Source organism: Oncorhynchus mykiss, chromosome 17, assembly GCF_013265735.2.
Source record: "Oncorhynchus mykiss isolate Arlee chromosome 17, USDA_OmykA_1.1, whole genome shotgun sequence".
Lineage (NCBI taxonomy): Eukaryota > Metazoa > Chordata > Actinopteri > Salmoniformes > Salmonidae > Oncorhynchus > Oncorhynchus mykiss.
In genome coordinates, this window is record NC_048581.1 from 6,534,921 (window position 1) to 6,558,468 (window position 23,548).

At 40.1% G+C, this 23,548-nt stretch overlaps 1 protein-coding gene across 1 annotated transcript in view; it reads left to right on the top strand.

Moving 5' to 3' along the window:
* The window catches only part of LOC118940005 (zinc finger protein 721-like), a 55,346-nt gene that overhangs the window by 11,384 nt on the left and 20,414 nt on the right, over positions 1-23,548 (top strand). Inside the window, 1 exon segment of the mRNA XM_036947921.1 lies at positions 12,650-13,590. Within this exon segment, the coding sequence (XP_036803816.1) occupies positions 12,650-13,590 (941 nt within the window).

Here is a 23,548-nt window from a genome sequence, read left to right on the forward strand (position 1 = left end):
CAAACCTCCCACTGGTTCAATAAACGTTGTTACCTGAATGATGAGATTATTATGGGTGAGAGCAATTATTTTCTTTGTCAAATGGCAACCAAGCATCGGTCATCATGTCACCAGAATAAGACCCTCAAAGTGTATTGGAATGGAGCATCAAGCTCATCACATGTAGTTTCACCACCCTGTGAAGTTCATAACTTATTTCATCTGTAGCCTAATAAACTACATGGGTTTCCGAATCGTAGTGGGAGGACCACACAACATATCATCACGTGACTCCAAGTTAACTAAGATGTGATGGTTGTTATATAAATATTTGCGCATAAAGGAGTTTCCACAGCCATTTCTCGCTTAGACATTTTTACTGACACAAATATACAAACAAATTGTCAAATGAAGTAACAAAATGTCGCCATTTATTAAAGTGTACAGGCATAACCTGTTTCCATCAGCCCGGTCATTACTTTTGAAATGGTTGGATCAATATCCACCTTCATGATGTGGATGAAGCCTGATTTGGAATGTCTGAGTAGTTCTATATGATGTCATAATTCACCCCTCTGATAATCAAGTGATATTTGGAATGTCTGAGTAGTTCTATATGATGTCATAATTCACCCCTCTGATAATCAAGTGATATTTGGAATGTCTGAGTAGTTCTATCTGATGTCATAATACACCCCTATATGAATATGAATGTTCAATACACACAATAGGTTGACTGGGGAGGTGATGTACCACAGTCAAAGTCCTGCCATAAGAGCTAAGAGACTAATATTTGTGGTTAGGTTGATCAGTAGCCAGTTATTCTCAAACCAGTTACAAAAAAAATTGGCTTCTTTTTAAATTGTATATCTTAGTTGTTCCATAGAAAGTATCTGTGAGGGGGAAAATTGTGTTTATACGCTAACATCCAAGCTAAAATCGACTTATAGAATTTGACCAATTTTACTAGGATTTTATCAACATCGAAATGACATCAAAGCAAAAAATTCTAAACCACTACCAGAGTCAAATAAATACTAAGGGCATGACATTCCAAATACTGTTCTGGTTCATAATATACTTCAGATTCCAATTTATTTTAAAAGTATTATTTAGAGTATTGAAATCTAAAAGACCTCCTTGTTCTTGGGTATTAGTGAGAATATCTTTCCGTAGATAGTGCGCGCTAAGTGGCGTTTCGATTGGTGACGTCACTTGCTCTGACACCTTGAAGTAGTGGTTCCCGCTTTTGTGGAGCGATGGGTAACGATGCTTCGTGGGTGACTGATGTTGATGCGTGCAGAGGGTCCCTGGTTCGCGCCCGGGTATGGGCGAGGGGACAGATTAAAGTTATACATACTGTTACACAGTATCAATGTAACACATTTGCTAATTTAACAAGCAAATTACGTTTAAATGAACCAGTAGATAGCGTTTTGAATATAATTATGTTTACCTAAGAGTAAATACACAAGATTGGTCTAAAAGAGCTTCAATGTTTTGGTTTTAGGTTTGCTCGCAAAGCACAGCGTGTTTCAATCAGAAGCCTTTTGTCGCTGTTGAAGAAGTCCTCCTGTCACGTCCACTAGATTATACGTCACGCAAGAAGCATCACCTGAAAAACTCATATCGCCATCTGCTGACTGGAGTGGGTAACGCAGTTTGGAAAAAAATGATTTACAATGTTCAGTCTGGCAAACAATGTCATAAGAAGTCATTACATTTTTGTTCTGACTTGCGCTGCAAACTGTGGGACCTTATATAGACAGGTGTGTGCCTTTCCAAATCATGTCCAATCAACTGAAATTACCACAGGTGGACTCCAATCAAGTTGTAGAAACATCTCAAGGATGATCAATGGAAACAAGATGCACCTGAGCTCAATTTCAATTTTCATAGCAAAGGGTCTGAATACTTATGTAAATCAGTTATTTCTGTTTAAAAATACATATACATTTGTAATAATTTCTAAAAACCTGAATACTTTCTAAAGGCACTGTATGTATAAACATATATTTTCCTTTGTTTTCCACTAACCCTATCACCCCTTCCCTGATTGGAGGAAACTAATGCACAACAACTTTTTGGCTTCTAAGTCCAGCTTATACATACTATGTACATTTTACAGACACAGTGTATTATACAATAGTGTTTTATCATTCAGTTACCCTAAACCTCTCCCATCTATCTCTGAAGACCATCCAGTCCTATCCTTCCATTACCCTAAACCTCTCCCATCTATCTCTGAAGACCATCCAGTCCTATCCTTCAGTTACCCTAAACCTCTCCCATCTATCTCTGAAGACCATCCAGTCCTATCCTTCAGTTACCCTAAACCTCTCCCATCCATCTCTGAAGACCATCCAGTCCTATCCTTCAGTTACCCTAAACCTCTCCCATCTATCTCTGAAGACCATCCAGTCCTATCCTTCAGTTACCCTAAACCTCTCCCATATATCTCTGAAGACCATCCAGTCCTATCCTTCAGTTACCCTAAACCTCTCCCATATATCTCTGAAGACCATCCAGTCCTATCCTTCCATTACCCTAAACCTCTCCCATATATCTCTGAAGACCATCCAGTCCTATCCTTCAGTTACCCTAAACCTCTCCCATCTATCTCTGAAGACCACCCAGTCCTATCCTTCAGTTACCCTAAACCTCTCCCATCTATCTCTGAAGACCATCCAGTCCTATCCTTCAGTTACCCTAAACCTCTCCCATCTATCTCTGAAGACCATCCAGTCCTATCCTTCAGTTACCCTAAACCTCTCCCATCTATCTCTGAAGACCACCCCGTTTGATTTCTATTTGCCATATATTTTTAACTGTGATGTTTCACAAAAGTTCTTGACCTTTATATTCTCATAGTTGCTGCAGATAGTAAATTAAAAATAAACATGTTTGCTAAAAGTATTATTATATTATTGATCAATTGTCTATGACTTTTCAAATCCCCCAGTAGTGCTGTCTGCAGAGTTAGCTCCAGGTAAATGTTGTCATTCCTTGACATGCGACCAAAAACAAGCTACATATGGACAGAACTAAAACAAAAGATCTAATGATTCTGTCTCTTCGCAGCCCAATCTACAGAGGTTCATTGTATCCCCCATATATAGAACATTGTATTGGTTGCAATAATTTTGTATAATAATTCAAATTGAAAAGTTCCAAGTTTTGAATCTTGCGTCATTCATAATGTTCTTTAACCAATGTTGGTCTTTAATGCAGGACTGACAGACACGTTTCTTACTTTTTTCCCCTTTCCACCATTTTTGTGGTAATGCTGCAATTAGTTTGGTTGTAATTTTGGGTAGTGCAGACATTTCCATATATTTTTGTTATCTGCATGTGTGACAACTCCACCAGTCCTATTTATGATATAATTTACAACGTTTAAACCTTTTTTATGTATTACATTTTACTTTGATTTTTTTAATCAATTAGTATATTTGAGGTTAACCACAATTTTTTTTAACCTAAATTCCATTTTCTCCTTTTTGTTTTTCCAGGTTTCTGACATGTCCCTGATTTTCTGGTTAACAACAACATTGGATGTTCTAAGTTCACAACAATACTTAAACCACATCAGGAGACCACTTTTGAAGTCTGAGAAAAATCTAAGACATGTTCATTTTTATGTGTAGATACCCTTTAATTGAAGTGACACCAGCAAGAGCCTTGCTTGGTAAGTGGTGGCTGTAGCACACATGTGATTGCAGAGTTTGCTGAACAAATCACAACTGGATTGATGCTAATATTCATTATATATTCTGCCAGGTAGGAACAGACTGCTTTGTTGTTAACATTTAATTGACAAGGTTTGTGGGAAAGCTTTTTCATCAACCAGAAGATGGTTGTCATTAGCATCATCGCTAACAGCTACACATAGTGGATCATTAGCATCATCGCTAACAGCTACACATAGTGGATCATTAGCATCATCGCTAACAGCTACACATAGTGGATCATTAGCATCATCGCTAACAGCTACACATAGTGGTAGACTGCACTCAGACAGGGGCATTTCCTGGCTGATTAATCTTCAAAAAGTTGAAGGGAAATACAAATCACATAGGCACATTTAATGACAATTTTGAGGCAGAGAGTTCAGAATAACTATATTAAAAAATGAATACAAATTATACCAGGGCACTTTAGAGACTGGAAGGGTAAAGGGGCATGTGCTCTACACAGGTAGAGAGACATACCTGTCCATGTTGCCTTTTGCAAAGTGGGCACTGCTTCATGTGGCAACACCACCACTCACCTAAATAGCCCACATGCCGCTGAGTGAGAAGTTTTTTTTATTGTTTTTGGGCAGAATTATGTGAGGTGTTGTTAGTGATGAGCCTCGGTCCATTTAGCTCGGAATATGCCACCCTCGTCAATCTGTCACCTAATCCTGCCTAATGGGCAGGTCAGCCCTGGAGGAAAGTATTGGCTGTAAGAAGTAAGAGAACATAACATCTGGTTGTTTTTAAATGACTTCTTTTGACGTTGCTTTATTTTTGTTCCGATCTGTGTTGCTCACTCCAGTCAGCAGATGGCGATGTGAGTTTTTCAGGTGATGCTTCTTGCGTGACGTATAATCTAGTGGACGGAACAGGAGGCTTCTTCAACAGAGACAAAAGGCTTCCGTTTCAACCAATGCGGTGGTTTGCTAGCGAACATAGATCCGGAGCATTTAAGCTCTTTAGTCTAATCTTGTGTATATTATTCTTAGTGTTTAGAACACAATTCTGTTTACGCATCTACTTGTTAATTTAAACGTAGTTTGCTTCTTAAATTAGCGAATGTGTTAACTTGATACTGCACAAGGCTAATCGCCCGGAGCATGAGGTCACTAAACTAGACGGAGAAAGATCTGGTGAAAGGAGAGGAAGAAGCTTTCAGAATGGAAGAGGAGGCTATCACATTGAAACAAGAGGATGATATTACAGGGAAAGAGGAAGATGGGAAAGAGGTTGTCAGAGTGGAAAATGAGAAGGTAGAATCTTTCAGAATCAAAAAGGATGAAGATCCCGTAACATTGAAGAAGGAGAATATAGTGAAAGAAGAGGAAGAACCTTTCAGAATCAAAAATGAGGAAGATGCCGTAACATTGAAGGAGGAGAATGTAGCGAAAGAAGAGGAAGAACCTTTTGGAGTAAAAGAGGAAGAGGAGGATATCTCAATAAAAGAGGAGGACGACGTTTTAGGAGTGAAAAGGGAGGAGTCAGAATATCCGATTTCCATCCGTGAGTACTGTCTTAAAAACAGGGGCACAAACGATGCAATTGTTGAACTAATGTGGTTTTAAATGGGGGATTCTACTGAAGTTCTACACTTGAATATGTTGTTCAGTACTGCCATTGGTACATATATTTTTTTAAATTAGATGTATTTTATTCTCCATGTGGTCTATATTAAAGCTCACTTCATCTTGTATAACAGGATTCTACAATCCAATTCTGGTGCATCATTTCTACATAAAATATCAAAGGGATGTAAAAGCCACCCATTTCATGGAACGACCCTTTCACACTTGCATCACAAACAGTATTTTTTTTAAAGGCATAAATTTAGGCCCTTTTTAGACATATTAATGGCTCTGGTAAGACCCTGTGATCGCAATAGAAGATCATAGGTTGACTGTCTGTTTGATGTTGTCATTCACACAGGTGAGAGACATGACGATCCTGGATCCTCTGGGGAGCCTCAACAACATCCTGATGCTGACGAGGCAGAGAAGAGTCTCTCCAGATCAGAACACCAGATGGTACAGCTTGGTCTGGTCTAGCATACAGCTTGGTCTGTCTGGGCTGGGTTTCTGTAAAGCACATAATGACATGTGTCTGTGTCCCCTCTTTATGGTTACTAGGACAATGCTAGCCCTTCCTCCCTCCCGGAGTCCCCGCGTCGTGCCTCTCCCGGTAGCACCTTACTGCTGGGTATGAAGAGTTTGTCTGTGCTGCTGGTGGACTGCAGGAAAACAATGGGGCTGAGTGGAACTGTGAGAGGAGGAGAAGAGAAGAAAGGATCAGATTTGACTCATCAAAGTAAGTGCTGTAGTTTAGTTTGAACAAATACAATAGATCTGCCCACCGGTATCTGTTACCAGGATAACCAGCAGAGTTCTGTTAGTTGACAGGAAGATAGACTGGTGTATATGGATGTTATGAATATCATAACACTGAAAAAGGATTCTGCCAATGAAAAGAGAGAAACCAATAGACCATATAAAATCTTGATGAAAGGTAGCTTTGGAGAGAAAGTTTCAAGATGATCCAATGTAAGGTGCTTGTTTTACAAAAACTTTTCCTTAAAACATTATGGATGTTACATTGCCTGTCGCAGTCAAACCCCCTATCTTTACTAGACTGTAGAACAGGCAAACTAAACTCAAGACACTGTTAATTAATTAACTAATACTGGAGGAAAGCTGTGATCAGGCTGCCCACTCAAGAGAAAGCTTCAAACTGTAACCAGTGCCGGCAACCTTCAGGTTGTTCAGGTTATCAATCAACCTACCAGGGTAGTTACAAACAGTAGAGGAATGAAATCATCAACATGGTTTGATCATATCTTTACTAATGCTGCAGAAATGGGTTTTAAAGCAGTATCCAGATCCACCAGATGTAGTGATCACAATATAGGAGCCATGTCTAGGAAAACCACAGTTCCAAAGGCTGGGACTAATATTGTGTATAAGAGGTCATACATTTTTGCTATGTTGTTGATGTAAATAATATTTGTTGGTCCGTGGTGTGTAATGAGGAGCAACCAGACACTGCCCGTGACACATTTGAAACTGCTTATACCAGTTACTAATAAGCATGCACCCATTAAGAAAATGACTGTAAAAACTGTTAAATCCACGTGGATTGATGAGGAATTTTAAAAATGATATGATGAAGAGGGAGGCAAAAGAGATGGCATATAGGTCTGGCTGAATAACTGATTGGCAAACCTATTGCAAATTGAGACATCATTTGACTAAACTGAATAAAAATAAGAAAGTACACAATGAAACAAAGATAAATTACATGAAGAATGATAGTAAAAATCTTTGGAGCATCTTCAATGAAATTTTGGGCAAATAAAATCTACAATGACAAGTCACTGGTGTCTGACAACGTGGATGGAAAATTGAAGATAATAGCGGCCGATATTGCCATTCCTATTTGCCTTGTCTTTATTTTAAGCCTACTAGAAAGTGTGTACCCTCAGGCCTGGTTGAAGCTAAAGTTATTCCACTACCCAAGAATAGTAAAGCTCCCTTTACTGGCTTAAATAGCCGACCAATCAGCCTGTTACCAACCCTTACAATTTTGGGAAAAAAATATTTGACCAGATACAATGCTGTTTTACATTAAACAAATATAGACTTTTAGCTTATAGGGAAGTTCATTCAACAAGCACAGCACTTGCAAATGACTGTTTGGCTGAGAGAAATTGATGATAAAAATGGCTTTACACCCCCTGCTATATTGTGGATAAAGAGTTTTTCTTTGAAAATGTAACCTTTATTTAACTAGGCAAGTCAGTTATAAACAAATTATTTTTTCAATGATGGCCTAGGACTGCCTTGTTCAGGGGCAGAACGACAGAGTTTTACCTTGTCAACTCGGGGATTCGATCCAGCAATCTTTCGGTTAATGGCCTACCGCTCTAACCACTAGGCTACCTGCCGCCCCAGAGCTACCTGTCTAACGGAACACAAAGAGTGTTCTTTAATGGAAGCCTGTACAACAAAATCAAGGTAGAATCAGGAATTCCCCAGGGCAGCTGTTTGGCACCTACTTTTTTCAATCTTTACCAACAACATGCCAATGACATTTGAGTAAAGCCAGTGAGTCTATGTATGCGGATGACTCAACACTATACCCGTCAGCTACTACAGCGACTGAAATGACTGCAACACTTAACATAGAGCTGCAGTTAGTTTCAGAATGGGTGGCAAGGAATACATATTTCTGATTACCTTAAGTTACATGGCCTACTACGCTAATTCTGTAGCGGTATTGTTAGAGGGGGGTAAATATGAAGATTTTGTTGGTGCGCCAGGCAGGTATTAACCCTAGTTATTAAAGTTAGTTATTACCTATTATAACATTATTATTATTATTATTATTAAATATTATTAAAACTGAAAGGATGAGAGTAGAATAGATAGAGTAGCGCTTCCAGACACATTCTAAACATGATGGAGACTTAAAGGAGGACTGTAGCATCTAATGATGAAACATTATGCAGTCTTAAAGGAGGACTGTAGCATCTAATGATGAAACATTATGCAGTCTTAAAGGAGGACTGTAGCATCTAATGATGAAACATTATGCAGTCTTAAAGGAGGACTGTAGCATCTAATGAGGAAACATTATGGAGTCTTAAAGGAGGACTGTAGCATCTAATGATGAAACATTATGCAGTCTTAAAGGAGGACTGTAGCATCTAATGAGGAAACATTATGGAGTCTTAAAGGAGGACTGTAGCATCTAATGATGAAACATTATGGAGTCTTAAAGGAGGACTGTAGCATCATGAGGTGGTCACTGGGAATTCATTTCAATTAATTGCCTTTTTAGAAGTTAAGTTGTGGAATTTCTTTCCCTATAACCTGTTTGGGATAGGGGGCAGTATTTTCACGTCCGGATGAAAAGCGTTCCCAAAGTAAACTACCTGCTACTCAGGCCCAGAAGCTAGGATATTTATATAATTGGTAGAGTCGAATAGAGAACACTCTGAGGTTTCTAAAACTGTAAAAATAATGTCTGTGAGTTTAACATAACTTATTTGGCAGGTGAAACCCCGTGGACAAACCATCCAGGAGGAATTTTTTGTTGTTGAGGTGACTCTGTTTTCAAATGGTTTTGTGTGGCACTTGGTTGCAGTTCCTATTGCTTCCACTAGATGTCAACAGTCTTTAGAAATTGGTTGATGTTTTTCTTTAGAGAAATTAAGAAGTACGGTTATTCAGAACGAGGGTCCAGCCTAGTGCTCTCTAATGTTTTGATGCGCGCTCCAGGTCACGCGCTTCACGTTGTTTTTATCCGGTATTGAACACAGTTTATCCCGTCTTAAATTTTCTCGATTATTTATGTTTTAAAATACCTAAAGTTAGATTAGGAAAGTTGTTTGAAATGTTTGGACAGCGTTTACAGGTAACTTATTAGATATTTTGTAGTCATGCTGGGTGAGTTGGAACCAGTGTTTTTTTTTATGAAATGCACCAAATAAAAGGAAATTTTGGAGATATAACGACGGAATTAATCGAACAAAAGGACCATTTGTGATGTTTATGGGACATATTGGAGTGCCAAAAGAAGAAGCTCTTCAAAGGTAAGGCACAAATTATATCATTATTTCTGAGGTTTGTGTCGCGCCTGGCGGGTTGAAATATGATTGTCGTGTGTTTGTTTGATGGGGTGCTGTCCTCAGATAATCGCATGGTTCGCTTTTGCCGCAAAGCCTTTCTGAAATCTGACACGGTGGCTAGATTAACAAGAAGTTAAGCTTTGCAGTTGTGAATGTATGAAAGTTAAAGTTCAAATAAATAAATATTTTGCACTCTGCAATTTCACCGGATGTTGTCAACGTTCCGCTAGCAGGTTTTAATGTGTTTTAACCTTTTGGAACTACTCCTCCCGTTTCCGGGAGAATTGTCATCAACTACACTAATTAGCATAACGCAACAGACAAAAATTCTTACTAGAAAATATTCATATTCATGAAATCACAAGTGAAATGTAGTGAAACACAGCTTAGCCTTTTGTTAATCACCCTGTCATCTCAGATTTTGAAATTATGCTTTACAGCCAAAGCAAGACAAGCATTTGTGTAAGTTTATCGATAGCCTAGCATAGCATTATGTCCAGCTAGCAGCAGGGAGCTTGGTCACGAAAATCAGAAAAGCAATCCAATTAAATCGTTTACCTTTGAGCTTCGGATGTTTTCACTCGCGAGACTCCCAGTTAGACAGCAAATGTTCATTTTGTTCCATAAAGATTATTTTTTATAGCCAAAATACCTCAGTTTATTCTTCACGTTTTGTTGACAAAAAAACTCAAAATTAGATCCATAATACCGACAGAAACATGGCAAACCTTTTTTATAATCAATCCTCAAGGTGTTTTTCAAATATCTATTTGATAATATATCAACCAGGACAATTGGCTTTTCACGAGGAGCGAGAGGCACAATGGCCGCCTTTGTCTATTACGCACAAATCAATCTGAGAGCCACCACCTGACCACTGACGCAATGTTGTCGTTCACGCTCATTTTTCAAAATAAAAACCATGTCTAGTGACTGTAGACACATTAGGGAAGCTATAGAAAAAGGAATCTGGTTGATATCCCTTTCAATGGTCAATAGGGATGCATAGGAACGCATAGGTTTCAAAATGAGAGTCACTTCCTGATTGGATATTTTTCAGGCTTTCGCCTCCAATATCAGTTATGTTATATTCACAGACAATATTTTTACAGTGTTGGAAACTTTTGTGTTTTCTATCCTAGCTGTCAATTATATGCATATTCTAGCACCTGGTCCTGAGAAATAGCCCGTTTGAACGTTATTTTTCCAAAAATGAAAATAGTGCCCCCTAGTTTCAAGAGTTAATGTGCTATAGCAGGTTTGAATGTATTTGAGCCAATCAGTTGTGTTGTGACAAGGTAGGGGGGTATACAGAAGATAGCCCTATTGGGTAAAAGACGAAGTCCATATTATGTCAAGAACAGCTCAAATAAGCAAAGAGAAGCAACAGTCCATCATTACTTTAAGGACCACCACAATAATGGAAGATCCAGAGTTACTTCTGATGCATAAGTTCATTAGAGTTTACCAGCCTTAGAAATTGCAGCCCAAATAAATGCTTCACAAAGTTCAAGTAACAGACACATCTCAACATCATCGGTTCAGAGGAGACTGCGTGAATCAGGCCTTCATGTTCGAATTGCTGCAAGGAAACCACTACTAAAGGACACCAATAAGAAGAAGAGACTTGCTTGGGCCAAGAAACACGAACAATGGACATTAGACCGGTGGATATCTGTCCTTGGGTCTGATGAGTCCAAATGTGAGATTTTTGGATCCGAGCGTCATGTCTTTGTGAGACGAGGAGTAGATTAACAGAAGTCACTCTTAACCAGCATGGCTTCCACAGCATTCTACAGCTATATGCCATCCCATCTGGTTTGGGCTTAGTCCCACTGTCATTTGTTTTTCAACAGGACAATGACCCAACACACCTCCTGGCTGTGTAAGAGCTATTTGACCAAGTAGGAGAGTGATGGAGTGCTGTATCAGATGACCTGGCCTACACAATCCCCCGACACAATCCCCCACATTTCCAGAGATGGAAGTAATTTTTACTGTACTTTTCGGTACCTTTGAATCTAATGTATTGTATCAAGATGGTTTGGGATGAGTTGGATCGCAGAGGTGAAGGGAAAGCGGCCTACAAGTTCTCAGCATATGTGGGAACGCCTACAAGACTGTTGGAAAAGGATTCCATGTGAAGCTGGTTGAGAGAAAGCAAGGGTGGCAACTTTTGAAGAATAAAATATATATTTTATTTTAACACTTGTGGTTACTACATGATTCCATGTGTTTTTTAATAATTTTGATGTCTTTATTATTCTACAATGTAGAAAATAGTCAAAATAAAGAAAAACCCTTGAATGAGTAGGTGAGTCCAACCTTTTGACTGGTACTGTACATAAAATTTCCTAACAGCTCCAGTGGACATTCCTGCAATCAGCATGCCAATTGCCCGCTCCCTCAGAGACCTGTGGCATTGTTGTGTGAACAAACTGCAAATTTTCGGGTTCTCTTTAATTATCCCCACCACAAGGTGCACCTGTGTAATAACCAAGTTGTTCAATCAGCTTCTTGATATGCCACACCTGTCAGGTGGATGGATTATCTTGGCAAAGAATAAATGTTGACTAACAGTGATGCTCATGAAACATCCAACACTTTACATGTTGCGTTTATATTTTTGTTTTTTGTTGTTAATATCAGTTTTAGGAACATTTACCCAAAATATGACATCAGCGATAATCAAAATGTTGAAAATCTGTGAATGTCTAAATAAGAAATTGGTCCATTTAAACAGCAATGTGTCGAACCCTTTCAACAACGGGGAGATGTTACTGATGTGCTTTGTATCTGCGACGTAAAAACAAGTTTTGGACTTCCACACAAAATGACTTCTTTAGTTATTTTATGATTAAGGAAGTGTGTAGGTCACATTCTGTATCATATAGCTATGAAAGTTATATATTTAGAACCACCTGTTCAATTGGAATCCAGCGACGTCTGTGTCTTCAGTGTCCTAGAACTGTCCAGGTTTTTGTGTTCTGACTTGTAAAACAGGATGAATAAAATAAGTAATGTAAACATATCAGTAATTACCAGGAAGCTCTACATTTGTTTTAAAATCACACTAAGATTGTTAAAACTGGCCTCGGGTTATTGAGAGATCTGATTTAGGATTTACCCTCGTAGCAAGGTTGTTTTATCATGTGGTTTCATTCGGGTCTCTATTTAAAAATAACACTGTCTTTGGCAGGAGAAAGACCAGACTCAGAGGAACCAGAGCCAGGGACGTCCAAACTAGCAAGACGACACCACTGCTCCCACTGTGGAAAAAATTGTAACCGGTTATGGGACCTGAAACAACATGAGAAAATGCACACAGGGGAGAAGCCTTACCACTGTTCCCAATGTGGAAAGTGTTTCGTCTGTTCGGGGGAGCTGAAACAACATGAGAGAATACACACAGGAGAGAAGCCTTACCACTGCTCCCAATGTGGAAAGAGTTTCAACCAGAAAGCAAACCTGAAAGCTCATGAGAGAATACACACAGGAGAGAAGCCTTACCACTGCTCCCAATGTGGAAAGAGTTTCAACCAGAAAGCAAACCTGAAAGCTCACGAGAGAATACACACAGGAGAGAAGCCTTACCACTGCTCCCAATGTGGAAGGTGTTTCAACCAGTCGTGGGCGCTGAAACAACACGAGAGAATACACACAGGAGAGAAGCCTTACCACTGCTCCCAATGTGGAAAGTGTTTCAACCAGTCGAGGGAGCTGAAACAACATGAGAGAATACACACAGGAGAGAAGCCTTACCACTGCTCCCAATGTGGAAAGTGTTTCAACCAGAGAGTAAACCTGGAAGCTCATGAGAGAATACACACAGGAGAGAAGCCTTACCACTGCTCCCAGTGTGGAAAGAGTTTCAACCGGAAAGCAAACCTGAAAGCTCATGAGAGAATACACACAGGAGAGAAGCCTTACCACTGCTCCCAATGTGGAAAGTGTTTCAACCAGTCGGGGGAGCTGAAACATCATGAGAGAATACACACAGGAGAGAAGCCTTACCACTGCTCCCAATGTGGAAAGTGTTTCAACCGGTCGGGGGAGCTGAAAGAACATGCGAGAATACACACAGGAGAGAAGCCTTACCACTGCTCCCAATGTGGAAAGTGTTTCATCCATTCAGGGGATCTGAAACGACATGAGAGAATACACACGGGAGAGAAGCCTTACCACTGCTCCCAATGTGGAAAGTGTTTCAACCAGAGAGGAAACCTGAAAAAGCATGAGAATACACACAGGGTAGAAGCCTTACCACTCCGCCCAGGTTGCAAAGCTTTTGCCCATTTAGGAAGCCTGAAAGAACACATTAGACTGCACACAGCGGAGAAGGCTTAGAAAAGCTCAGACTGTGGGAAAACATATTACTCATAAGTCACTTAAACGTCATTAGAGAATAGAGAAATTACTTCTCTTAGCGTGTATATTGATATTTCACATCACATTGACTTCAAATTCATCAGAGAACATACACAGTGCTCCCGTTGTCTTATATTGTTGACTGACAATATGTTTACCTGTCTTTGCCATATGAAATTAAATGGTACAGGGTATACTCAAACATATATTTGTTTGTTTCTATTAGAAGACATGAAGTGAATATGGAGGCTGTCAGTTTGAATATAAAGAAGATCAGGTTCCTTCTTTTAAACTGTCCTTTTTTTAAACTCTTTGTGTTTATCTGGGTGTGTCATTCCTCCAGCACTACAGATAATCAAGTGATATTTGGATGTGATGCATTAGTTCCATTGTTGACATTTGCATTGTTGGCCCACTGCTGATTTAATGAAATGAAAATGTTCAGACTCTGTAATGGAAAATGTTAATTGTTTGTGTGTCCACATAACTGAGTATGTGACTAACCTTGTGAAACTGTCCTATTATAAGCTCCTGTTCTTGGGAGTATCATTCTGTGTTGCAAACCAATTTGCACCTGTGTCCTTGTATGAATAAAGTCCCGCCCAGGAACAGGAAACTATAAAGATATGTGCTAATCACCCAATGCTTCAGGAATTCAGACTGTCTACACTGTGCTGTGTAACTCTGTTATTCTCTCTGAGCTCAGAAATAAAGAATCTTGGTTTGACTTGGACTCCAGCAGATCCTTATTTTATAATATCCCACAGATCTCCCACAGATTGCTGTTTATCATTGTCTCAAAGAAGAGTTCCTCGTTCCACTTTCCTGGGGGAAAGTAACAGGTAACATTTTGTGTTTCACCCAACTTGCAACCTAAATCCAATGACTGGCAACATTTTGTGTTTCACCCAACTTGCGACCAATATCCAATGACGGGTAACATTTTGTGTTTCACCCAACTTGCGACCTAAATCCAATGACGGGTAACATTTTGTGTATCACCCAACTTGCAACCAATATCCAATGACTGGTGACATTTTGTGTTGATTTCATGTTAAATTCACATTAGTTGACGAATCAAAGAAATGTAAATAGAAACTAGATGTTGAACTGACGTCTGTGCCCAGTGGGCTGGTTTGAATAAGCAGCAGGTGTTGGATTCGTGACAAGTTAACCCACTTTCATAGGCTGTCATTGTAAATAAGAATTTGTTCTGACTTACCTAGATAAAAAAAATAACAAAGGTGAGAATGCTATTCATTGACTACAGCTCCGCTTTCAACACCATAGTGCCCTCAAAGCGCATCTCTAAGCTTAGGAACCTGGTAACTGGATCCTGGACTTCCTGACGGGCCACCCCCAGGTGGTAGGAGTAAGTAACAACACATCTGCCACGCTGATCCTAATCACAGGGGGCCCCTCAGGGGTGCATGCTCAGCCCCCTCCTGTACTCCCTGTTCACTCATGACTGCATGGCCAGACACGACTCCCACACCATCATTAAGTTCGCTGATGACACAACAGTGTCATCAGGCCTGATCACTGACAACAACAAAGCATAGCCTCCACATTGACACTGTACTGGTATCTCCTATATATAGCCTTCACATTGACCCTGTACTGGTACCCCCTGTATATAGCCTCCACATTGACTCTCTACTGGTATCTCCTATATATAGCCTTCACATTGACCCTGTACTGGTACCTCCTATATATAGCCTCCACATTGACTCTACTGGTATCTCCTGTACATAGCCTCCACATTGACTCTGTACTGGTACCCCCTGTATATAGCCTTCACATTGACTCTGTACTGGTACCTCCTGTATGTAGTCTCCACATTGACTCTGTACTGGTATGTCCTGTATATAGTCTCCACATTAACTCTGTACTGGTACCCCCTGTATATAGCCTCCACATTGACTCTGTACTGGTACCTCCTGTATATAGCCTCCACATTAACTCTGTACTGGTATCTCCTGTATATAGTCTCCACATTGACTCTGTACTGGTACCCCTGTATACAGCCTCCACATTGACTCTGTACTGGTACCCCCTGTATATAGTCTCCACATTGACTATGTACTGGTACCTCCTGTATATAGCCTCCACATTAACTCTGTACTGGTACCCCCTGTATATAGCCTCCACATTGACTCTGTACTGGTACCTCCTGTATATAGCCTCCACATTAACTCTGTACTGGTACCCCCTGTATATAGTCTCCACATTGACTATGTACTGGTACCTCCTGTATATAGCCTCCACATTGACTCTGTACTGGTACCTCCTGTATATAGCCTCCACATTAACTCTGTACTGGTACCCCCTGTATATAGCCTCCACATTGACTCTGTACTGGTACCCCCTGTATACAGCCTCCACATTGACTCTGTACTGGTACCCCTGTATACAGCCTCCACATTGACTCTGTACTGGTACCTCCTGTATATAGCCTCCACATTAACTCTGTACTGGTACCCCCTGTATATAGTCTCCACATTGACTCTGTACTGGTACCCCCTGTATATAGCCTCCACATTGACTCTGTACTGGTACCCCCTGTATATAGTCTCCACATTGACTCTGTACTGGTACCTCCTGTATATAGTCTCCACATTGACTCTGTACTGGTACCCCCTGTATATAGCCTCCACATTGACTCTGTACTGGTTTAAATAGTAGAGTAGAGAGAGAGAGTAGAGTTCGACCGATTATGATTTTTCAACGCTGATACCGATTATTAGAGCGATTAATTGGACTATTTTTTGTTTGTTTTTCTAATAATGACAATTACAACAATACTGAATGAACACTTATTTAACTTAATATAATACATCAATAAAAATCAATTTAGCCTCAAATAAATTATGAAACATGTTCAATTTGGTTTAAATAATGCAAAAACAAAGTGTCGGAGAAGTAAATAAATGGCAATATGTGCCATGTAAAAAAGCTAACGTTTGAGTTCCTTGCTCAGAAAATGAGAACATATGAAAGCTGGTGGTTCCTTTTAACATGAGACTTCAATATTCCCAGGTTAAGAGGTTTTCGGTTGGAGTTAATATAGTATTTATAGAACTATTTCTCTCTATACCATTTGTATTTCATATACCTTTGACTATTGGATGTTCTTATAGGCACTCTAGTATTGCCTGTGTAACAGTATAGCTTCCGTCCCTCTCCTCGCCCCTACCTGGGCTCGAACCAGGAACACATCGACAACAGCCACACTCGAAGCAGCGTTACCCATCGCTCCACAAAAGCCGCAGGCCCTTGCAAAGCAAGGGGAATAACTACTCCAAGTCTCAGAGAGAGTGACGTTTGAAACGCTATTAGCGTGCGCCCGCTAACTAGCTAGCCTTTGGTCATTAATATGGTCGAATACGGAACCTATCATTTTGAAAACAAAACGTTTATTATTTCAGTGAAATACGGAACCGTTCGGTATTTTATCTAAAGGGTGGCATCCCTAAGTCTAAATATACTTGTTACATTGCACAACCTTCAATGTTATGTCATAATTACTTAAAGTCCTGGCAAATTAGTTTGCAATGAGCCCGGCTGCCCAAACTGTTGCATCTACCCTGACTCTGCGTGCAATGAACGCAAGAGAAGTGACACAATTTCACCTGGTTAATATTGCCTGCTAACCTGGATTGCTTCTAGCTAAATATGCAGGTTTAAAAATATATACTTCTGTGTATTGATTTTAAGAAAGGCATTGGTGTTTATGGTTAGGTACACATTGGAGCAACGATACGCACCGCATCGACAGGACATGCTAGATAAACTAGTAATAACATCACCCATGTGTAACTAGTGATTATGATTGATTGATTGTTTTAGAAGTCTAATGCTAGCTAGCAACTTCTACTACATTCGTGTAACAGGCAGGATCCTCGTGGAGTGTAATGAGGCAGGTGGTTAGAGCGCTGGACGAGTTAACTGTAAGGTGGCAAGTTTGGATCCCCCGAGCTGACAAGGTGAAATTCTAGCGTTCTACCCCTGGACACGGCAGTTAACCCACCGTTCCTAGGCCGTCATTGAAAATAAGAATGTGTTCTTAACTGACTTGCCTAGTTAAATAAAGATTAAATAAAGGTGTAAAAAAAATTACATTTTGTATACATTTTTTATACAAACTTGAAATCGGCCCTAATTAATCGGTCTACGTCTAATATGAAGTATGTCAGTTTCAATGTTACGGTCTAATGATTTAATTATATTTCTGAAACTCAGGCTGTGTGTGTTTATCTGCGTCATTCCTTGATCATTCCTTGTGGTCCTGTAGCTCAGTTGGTGGAGTATAGTGCTTGTTAAACCAGGGTTTGATTCCTGGGACCATCCATATGTTAATTGTTTGCAAACATGACTGCAAATCCCTTTAGATAAAAGTGTCTGCTAAATGGCAGATATATCCACTGATTATACCAAACATTTCGAACACCTTCCTAATATGAAGTTGGACCCTCCTCTTTCTCCCTCAGATAAGCCTCAATTCGTCGGGGCATGGACTCTACAAGGTGTCGAAAGCTTTCCACAGGGATGCTGGCCCATGTTGACTCCAATGCTTCCCACACAAGTTGGCTGGATGTCCTTTGGGTGCAGGGGAGGCTCCTCAGAGGAGGAAGGGGACGCTCCTGAGAGGAGGAAGGGGAGCTTCCTCAGAGGAGAAAGGGAAGGCTCCTCAGAGGAGGAAGTGGAGGCTCCTGAGAGGAGGAAGGGGAGGACCCTCCTCAGTGATTTTCATAAAAATAAAAATGATAAAACATGTAAAAAAGTTTAATCCTTTTTAGATATTAGAAATTACGGTACGTTCTTTCCAATACAAAAGTGTAGTGTAGTGTATTGTTTCCAAACTGCGTTACCCACTCCAGACAGCAGACGGCGATGAGCGTCTTTCAGGTGATGATTCTTCCGTGACGTATAATGGACTGGACGGACGCTTCTTCAGGAACAACAACGCGGCTACTCTTTCAACCACCTCGGTAGCTTGCTAGCCAACATAAAAGTGAAAGATTGACGATTTAGACCATCTTAATGTACATTATCTAATCTCAGTGTTTTAAACACAGTTCTGTTGACGTATTAACTGGTTAACTGTAACCTAATTTGCAAACTTGTTAAAGATTGATGCTGAGCCTAGCACTAGGCTATTCGCTAATGCTAACGAGCTAGCGAACATCCCTGACCATGAGTTCATTAAAGTACTCATCCCCTGCTATAGAAGAGGAGGTCTGCTGTTTGCAGAAAGAAGCTCTGGCAATGAACATTGAAGAAGAGGTTACAGTGAAAGAAGAGAAAGAACCTTTTAGAATGAAAAAGGAGGAAGAGGAGACTGTTATAGTGAAGGAAGAGGATGCTGTTATAGTGGAAAAACATTTCCGAATGAAAAAGGAGGAAGAGGAGACTGTTATAGTGAAAGAAGAAGATGCTGTTATAGTGAAAGAACCTTTTAGAATGAAAAAGGAGGAAGAGGAGACTGTTATAGTGAAAGAAGAAGATGCTGTTATAGTGAAAGAACCTTTTAGAATGAAAAAGGAGGAAGAGGAGACTGTTATAGTGAAGGAAGAAGATGAACCTTTTAGAGAGGAAGAGGATGCTGTCTCAATAAAGGTGAAGGAGGAAGACGTTTTGGGAGTGAAAGAGGAGGAGACAGAATATCCGATTACCATCAGTGAGTACTGTCTTAAAAACAGGAGCACTAACTATGCAGTTGTTGAACTAATGTGTGGTTTTTAAGGGGCATTCTACTGAAGTTCTACACTTGAATATGTTGTTCAGTACTATATAAATTGTTAAAGGGTCAATCTGCCATTGGTTCATATATTTTAGGGACTTTTCAATTAGATGTATTGCATTCTCCATGTTGTCTATATTAAAGTTCCCCTCATCTAGTATAACAGGCTTTTAAAATTCAATATTGAAGCATATGTTCTACTTAAAATATCAAAGGGAGTTTACTACTCATTTTGATGTTCTCGTTCACACAGGAGAGAGACATGACTATGGTGGATCCTCTGGGGAGCCTCAACAACATCCTGATGCTGACGAGGCAGAGAAGAGTCTCTCCAGATCAGAACACCAGATGGTACAGCTTGGTCTGGTCTAGCATACAGCTTGGTTTGGTCTAGCATACAGCTTGATCTGGTCTAGCATACAGCTTGGTCTGGTCTAGCATACAGCTTGCTCTATCTGGGTCTGGGCTGGGTTTCTGTAAAGCACATAATGACATGTGTCTGTGTCCCCTCTTTATGGTTACTAGGACAATGCTAGCCCTTCCTCCCTCCCGGAGTCCCCGCGTCGTGCCTCTCCCGGTAGCACCTTACTGCTGGGTATGAAGAGGTTGTCTGTGCTGCTGGTGGACTGCAGGAAAAAAATGGGGCTGAGTGGAACTGTGAGAGGAGGAGAAGAGAAGAAAGGATCAGATTTGACTCATCAAAGTAAGTGCTGTAGTTTAGTTTGAACAAATACAATAGATCTGCCCACCGGTATCTGTTACCAGGATAACCAGCAGAGTTCTGTTAGTTGACAGGAAGATAGAGTGGATGTTATGAATATCATAACACTGAAAAAGGATTCTGCCAATGAAAAGAGAGGAAACAATAGACCATATAAAACCTTGATGAAAGGTAGCTTTGGAGAGAAAGTTTCAAGATGATCCAATGTAAGGTGCTTGTTTTACAAAAACTTTTCCTTAAAACATTATGGATGTTACATTGCCTGTCGCAGTCAACACCCCTATCTTTAAAAGACTGTAGAACAGGCAAACTAAACTCAAGACTTTGGTCATTAATTAACTAGTACTGAAGAAAAGCTGTGATCAGGCTGCCCACTCAAACGAAAGCTTCAAACTGTAACCAGTGCCGGCAACCTTGTTCAGGTTATCATTCAACCTACCAGGGTAGTTACAAACAGTAGAGGAATGAAATCATCAACATGGTTTGATCATATCTTTACTAATGCTGCAGAAATGGGTTTTAAAGCAGTGTCCAGATCCATCAGATGTAGTGATCACAATATAGTAGCCATGTCTAGGAAAACCACAGTTCCAAAGGCTGGGACTAATATTGTGTACCGTAATTTCCGGACTATAAGCCGCTACTTTATTCCCAACCTTTGAACCTCGCGGTTTATACAATGACGCGGCTAATTTATGGATTTTTCCCGCTTTCACAAGATTCATGCCGCCAAAAAACTGAGCACCGTCTCATAATGTGACGTAAATCGAGCGCGCTCAAACTTCCCATCATTCTGATTACGGTAGTAATTTTTGTCACCCTCATCATAGCAAAGACACGGAGAAATGCATATGATGCAGCTTTCAAGTTGAAGGCGATCGATCTGGCTGTTGGAAAAGGAAATAGAGCTGCTGCACGGGAGCTTGGCCTTAATGAGTCGATGATAAGACGTTGGAAACAGCAGCGTGAGGAACTGACTCAGTGCAAAAAGACAACAAAAGCTTTCAGAGGGAAGAAAAGCAGATGGCCCAAAGTATTTGCAGCCACTCGACATCAGTGTAAATCGTGCATTTAAGGTGGCGCTCCTTGTTCAGTGGGAGGCTTGGATGACAAGTGGGGAGAAATCCTTCACTAAAATGGGCCGCATGCGAAGAGCAACTTATGGTCAAGTCTGCCAGTGGGTCCTGACAGCGTGGAGCATTGTCAAAAAATCCACTATCATCAACGGGTTTCGAAAGGCTGGACTGCTGCGTGTTGAAGGGCAGCATGAGCTCAGCGGGGTATTTGCCTCCGGATGAAAGTGACGAGAGCGACAATGAAAACGATCCAACATCGGATGAAGAAATTCTGAGGCTATTCATCTCCGACACCGAAGGAGATGACTTCAGTGGTTTCAGTGCACAGGAGGAGGAAGATAGTGACCAAGTTAATTTGTTTCAATGTACCGGTAAGCACCTGCAGCTTATAGACATGTTTCAATGTACCGGTAAGCACCTGCAGCTTATAGACATGTTTCAATGTACCGGTAGGCACCTGCAGCTTATAGACATGTTTCAATGTACCGGTAGGCACCTGCAGCTTATAGACATGTTTCAATGTACCGGTAAGCACCTGCAGCTTATAGACATGTTTCAATGTACCGGTAAGCACCTGCAGCTTATAGACATGTTTCAATGTACCGGTAAGCACCTGCAGCTTATAGACATGTTTCAATGTACCGGTAAGCACCTGCAGCTTATAGACATGTTTCAATGTACCGGTAGGCACCTGCAGCTTATAGACATGTTTCAATGTGCAGCTTATTTATGTACAAAATACATATTTTTTAATAATTCAGTGGGTTTATATTCAAGTGCGCTTAATAGTCCAGCAATTACGGTATAAGAGGTCATACGTTTTTTTGGTAGTGATTCCTATGTTGTTGATGTAAATAATATTTGTTGGTCCGTGGTGTGTAATGATGAGCAACCAGACACTGCCCTTGACACGTTTGAAACTGCTTATACCAGCTACTAATAAGCATGCACCCATTAACAAAATGACTGTAAAAACTGTTAAATCCACGTGGATTGATGAGGAATTTAAAAATGGTATGATGAAGAGGGAGGCAAAAGAGATGGCATATAGGTCTGGCTGAATAACTGATTGGCAAACCTATTGCAAATTGAGACATCATGTGACTAAACTGAATAAAAAGAAGAAAGTACACAATGAAACAAAGATAAATTACATGAAGAATGATAGTAAAAAGCTTTGGAGCATCTTCAATGAAATTTTGCGCAAATAAAATCTACAATGACAAGTCACTGGTGTCTGACAACGTGGATGGAAAATTGAGGATAATAGCGGCCGATATTGCCATTCCTATTTGCCTTGTCTTTATTTTAAGCCTACTAGAAAGTGTGTGCCCTCAGGCCTGGAGGGAAGCTAAAGTCATTCCACTACCCAAGAATAGTAAAGCTCCCTTTACTGGCTTAAATAGCTGACCAATCAGCCTGTTACCAACCCTTACAATTTTGGGAAAAAAATATTTGACCAGATACAATGCTGTTTTACATTAAACAAATATAGACTTTTAGCTTATAGGGAAGTTCATTCAACAAGCACAGCACTTGCAAATGACTGTTTGGCTGAGCGAAATTGATGATAAAAATATTGTTGGGGCTGTTTTGTTTGACTTCGGTTCGGCATTTGACATTATCGATCATAGTCTGCTGCTGAAAAGACGTATGGCTTTACACCCCCTGCTGTATTGTGGATAAAGAGTTTTTCTTTTAAAATGTAACCTTTATTTAACTAGGCAAGTCAGTTAAGAACAAATTATTATTTTCAATTATTTTTTTCAATTATTTTTTTCAATTACGACAGAGTTTTTTACCTTGTCAACTCGGGGATTCGATCCAGCAATCTTTCGGTTACTGGCCTAAATCTCCAACCACTAGGCTACCTGCCGCCCCAGAGCTACAAAATCAAGTTTGAATCAGGAATTCCCCAGGGCAGCTGTTTGGCACCTACTTTTTTCAATCTTTACCAACAACATGCCAATGACATTTGAGTAAAGCCAGTGAGTCTATGTATGCGGATGACTCAACACTGTACACGTCAGCTACTACAGCGACTGAAATGACTGCAACATTTAACATAGAGCTGCAGTTAGTTTCAGAATGGGTGGCAAGGAATAAGTTAGTCCTAAATATTTCTGATTACCTTAAGTTACATGGCCTACTACGCTAATTCTGTAGCGGTATTGTTAGAGGGGGGTAAATATGAAGATTTTGTTGGTGCGCCAGTCAGGTATTAACCCTAGTTATTGAAGTTAGTTATTACCTATTATAACATTATTATTAATATTAATAAAACCGAAAGGATGAGAGTAT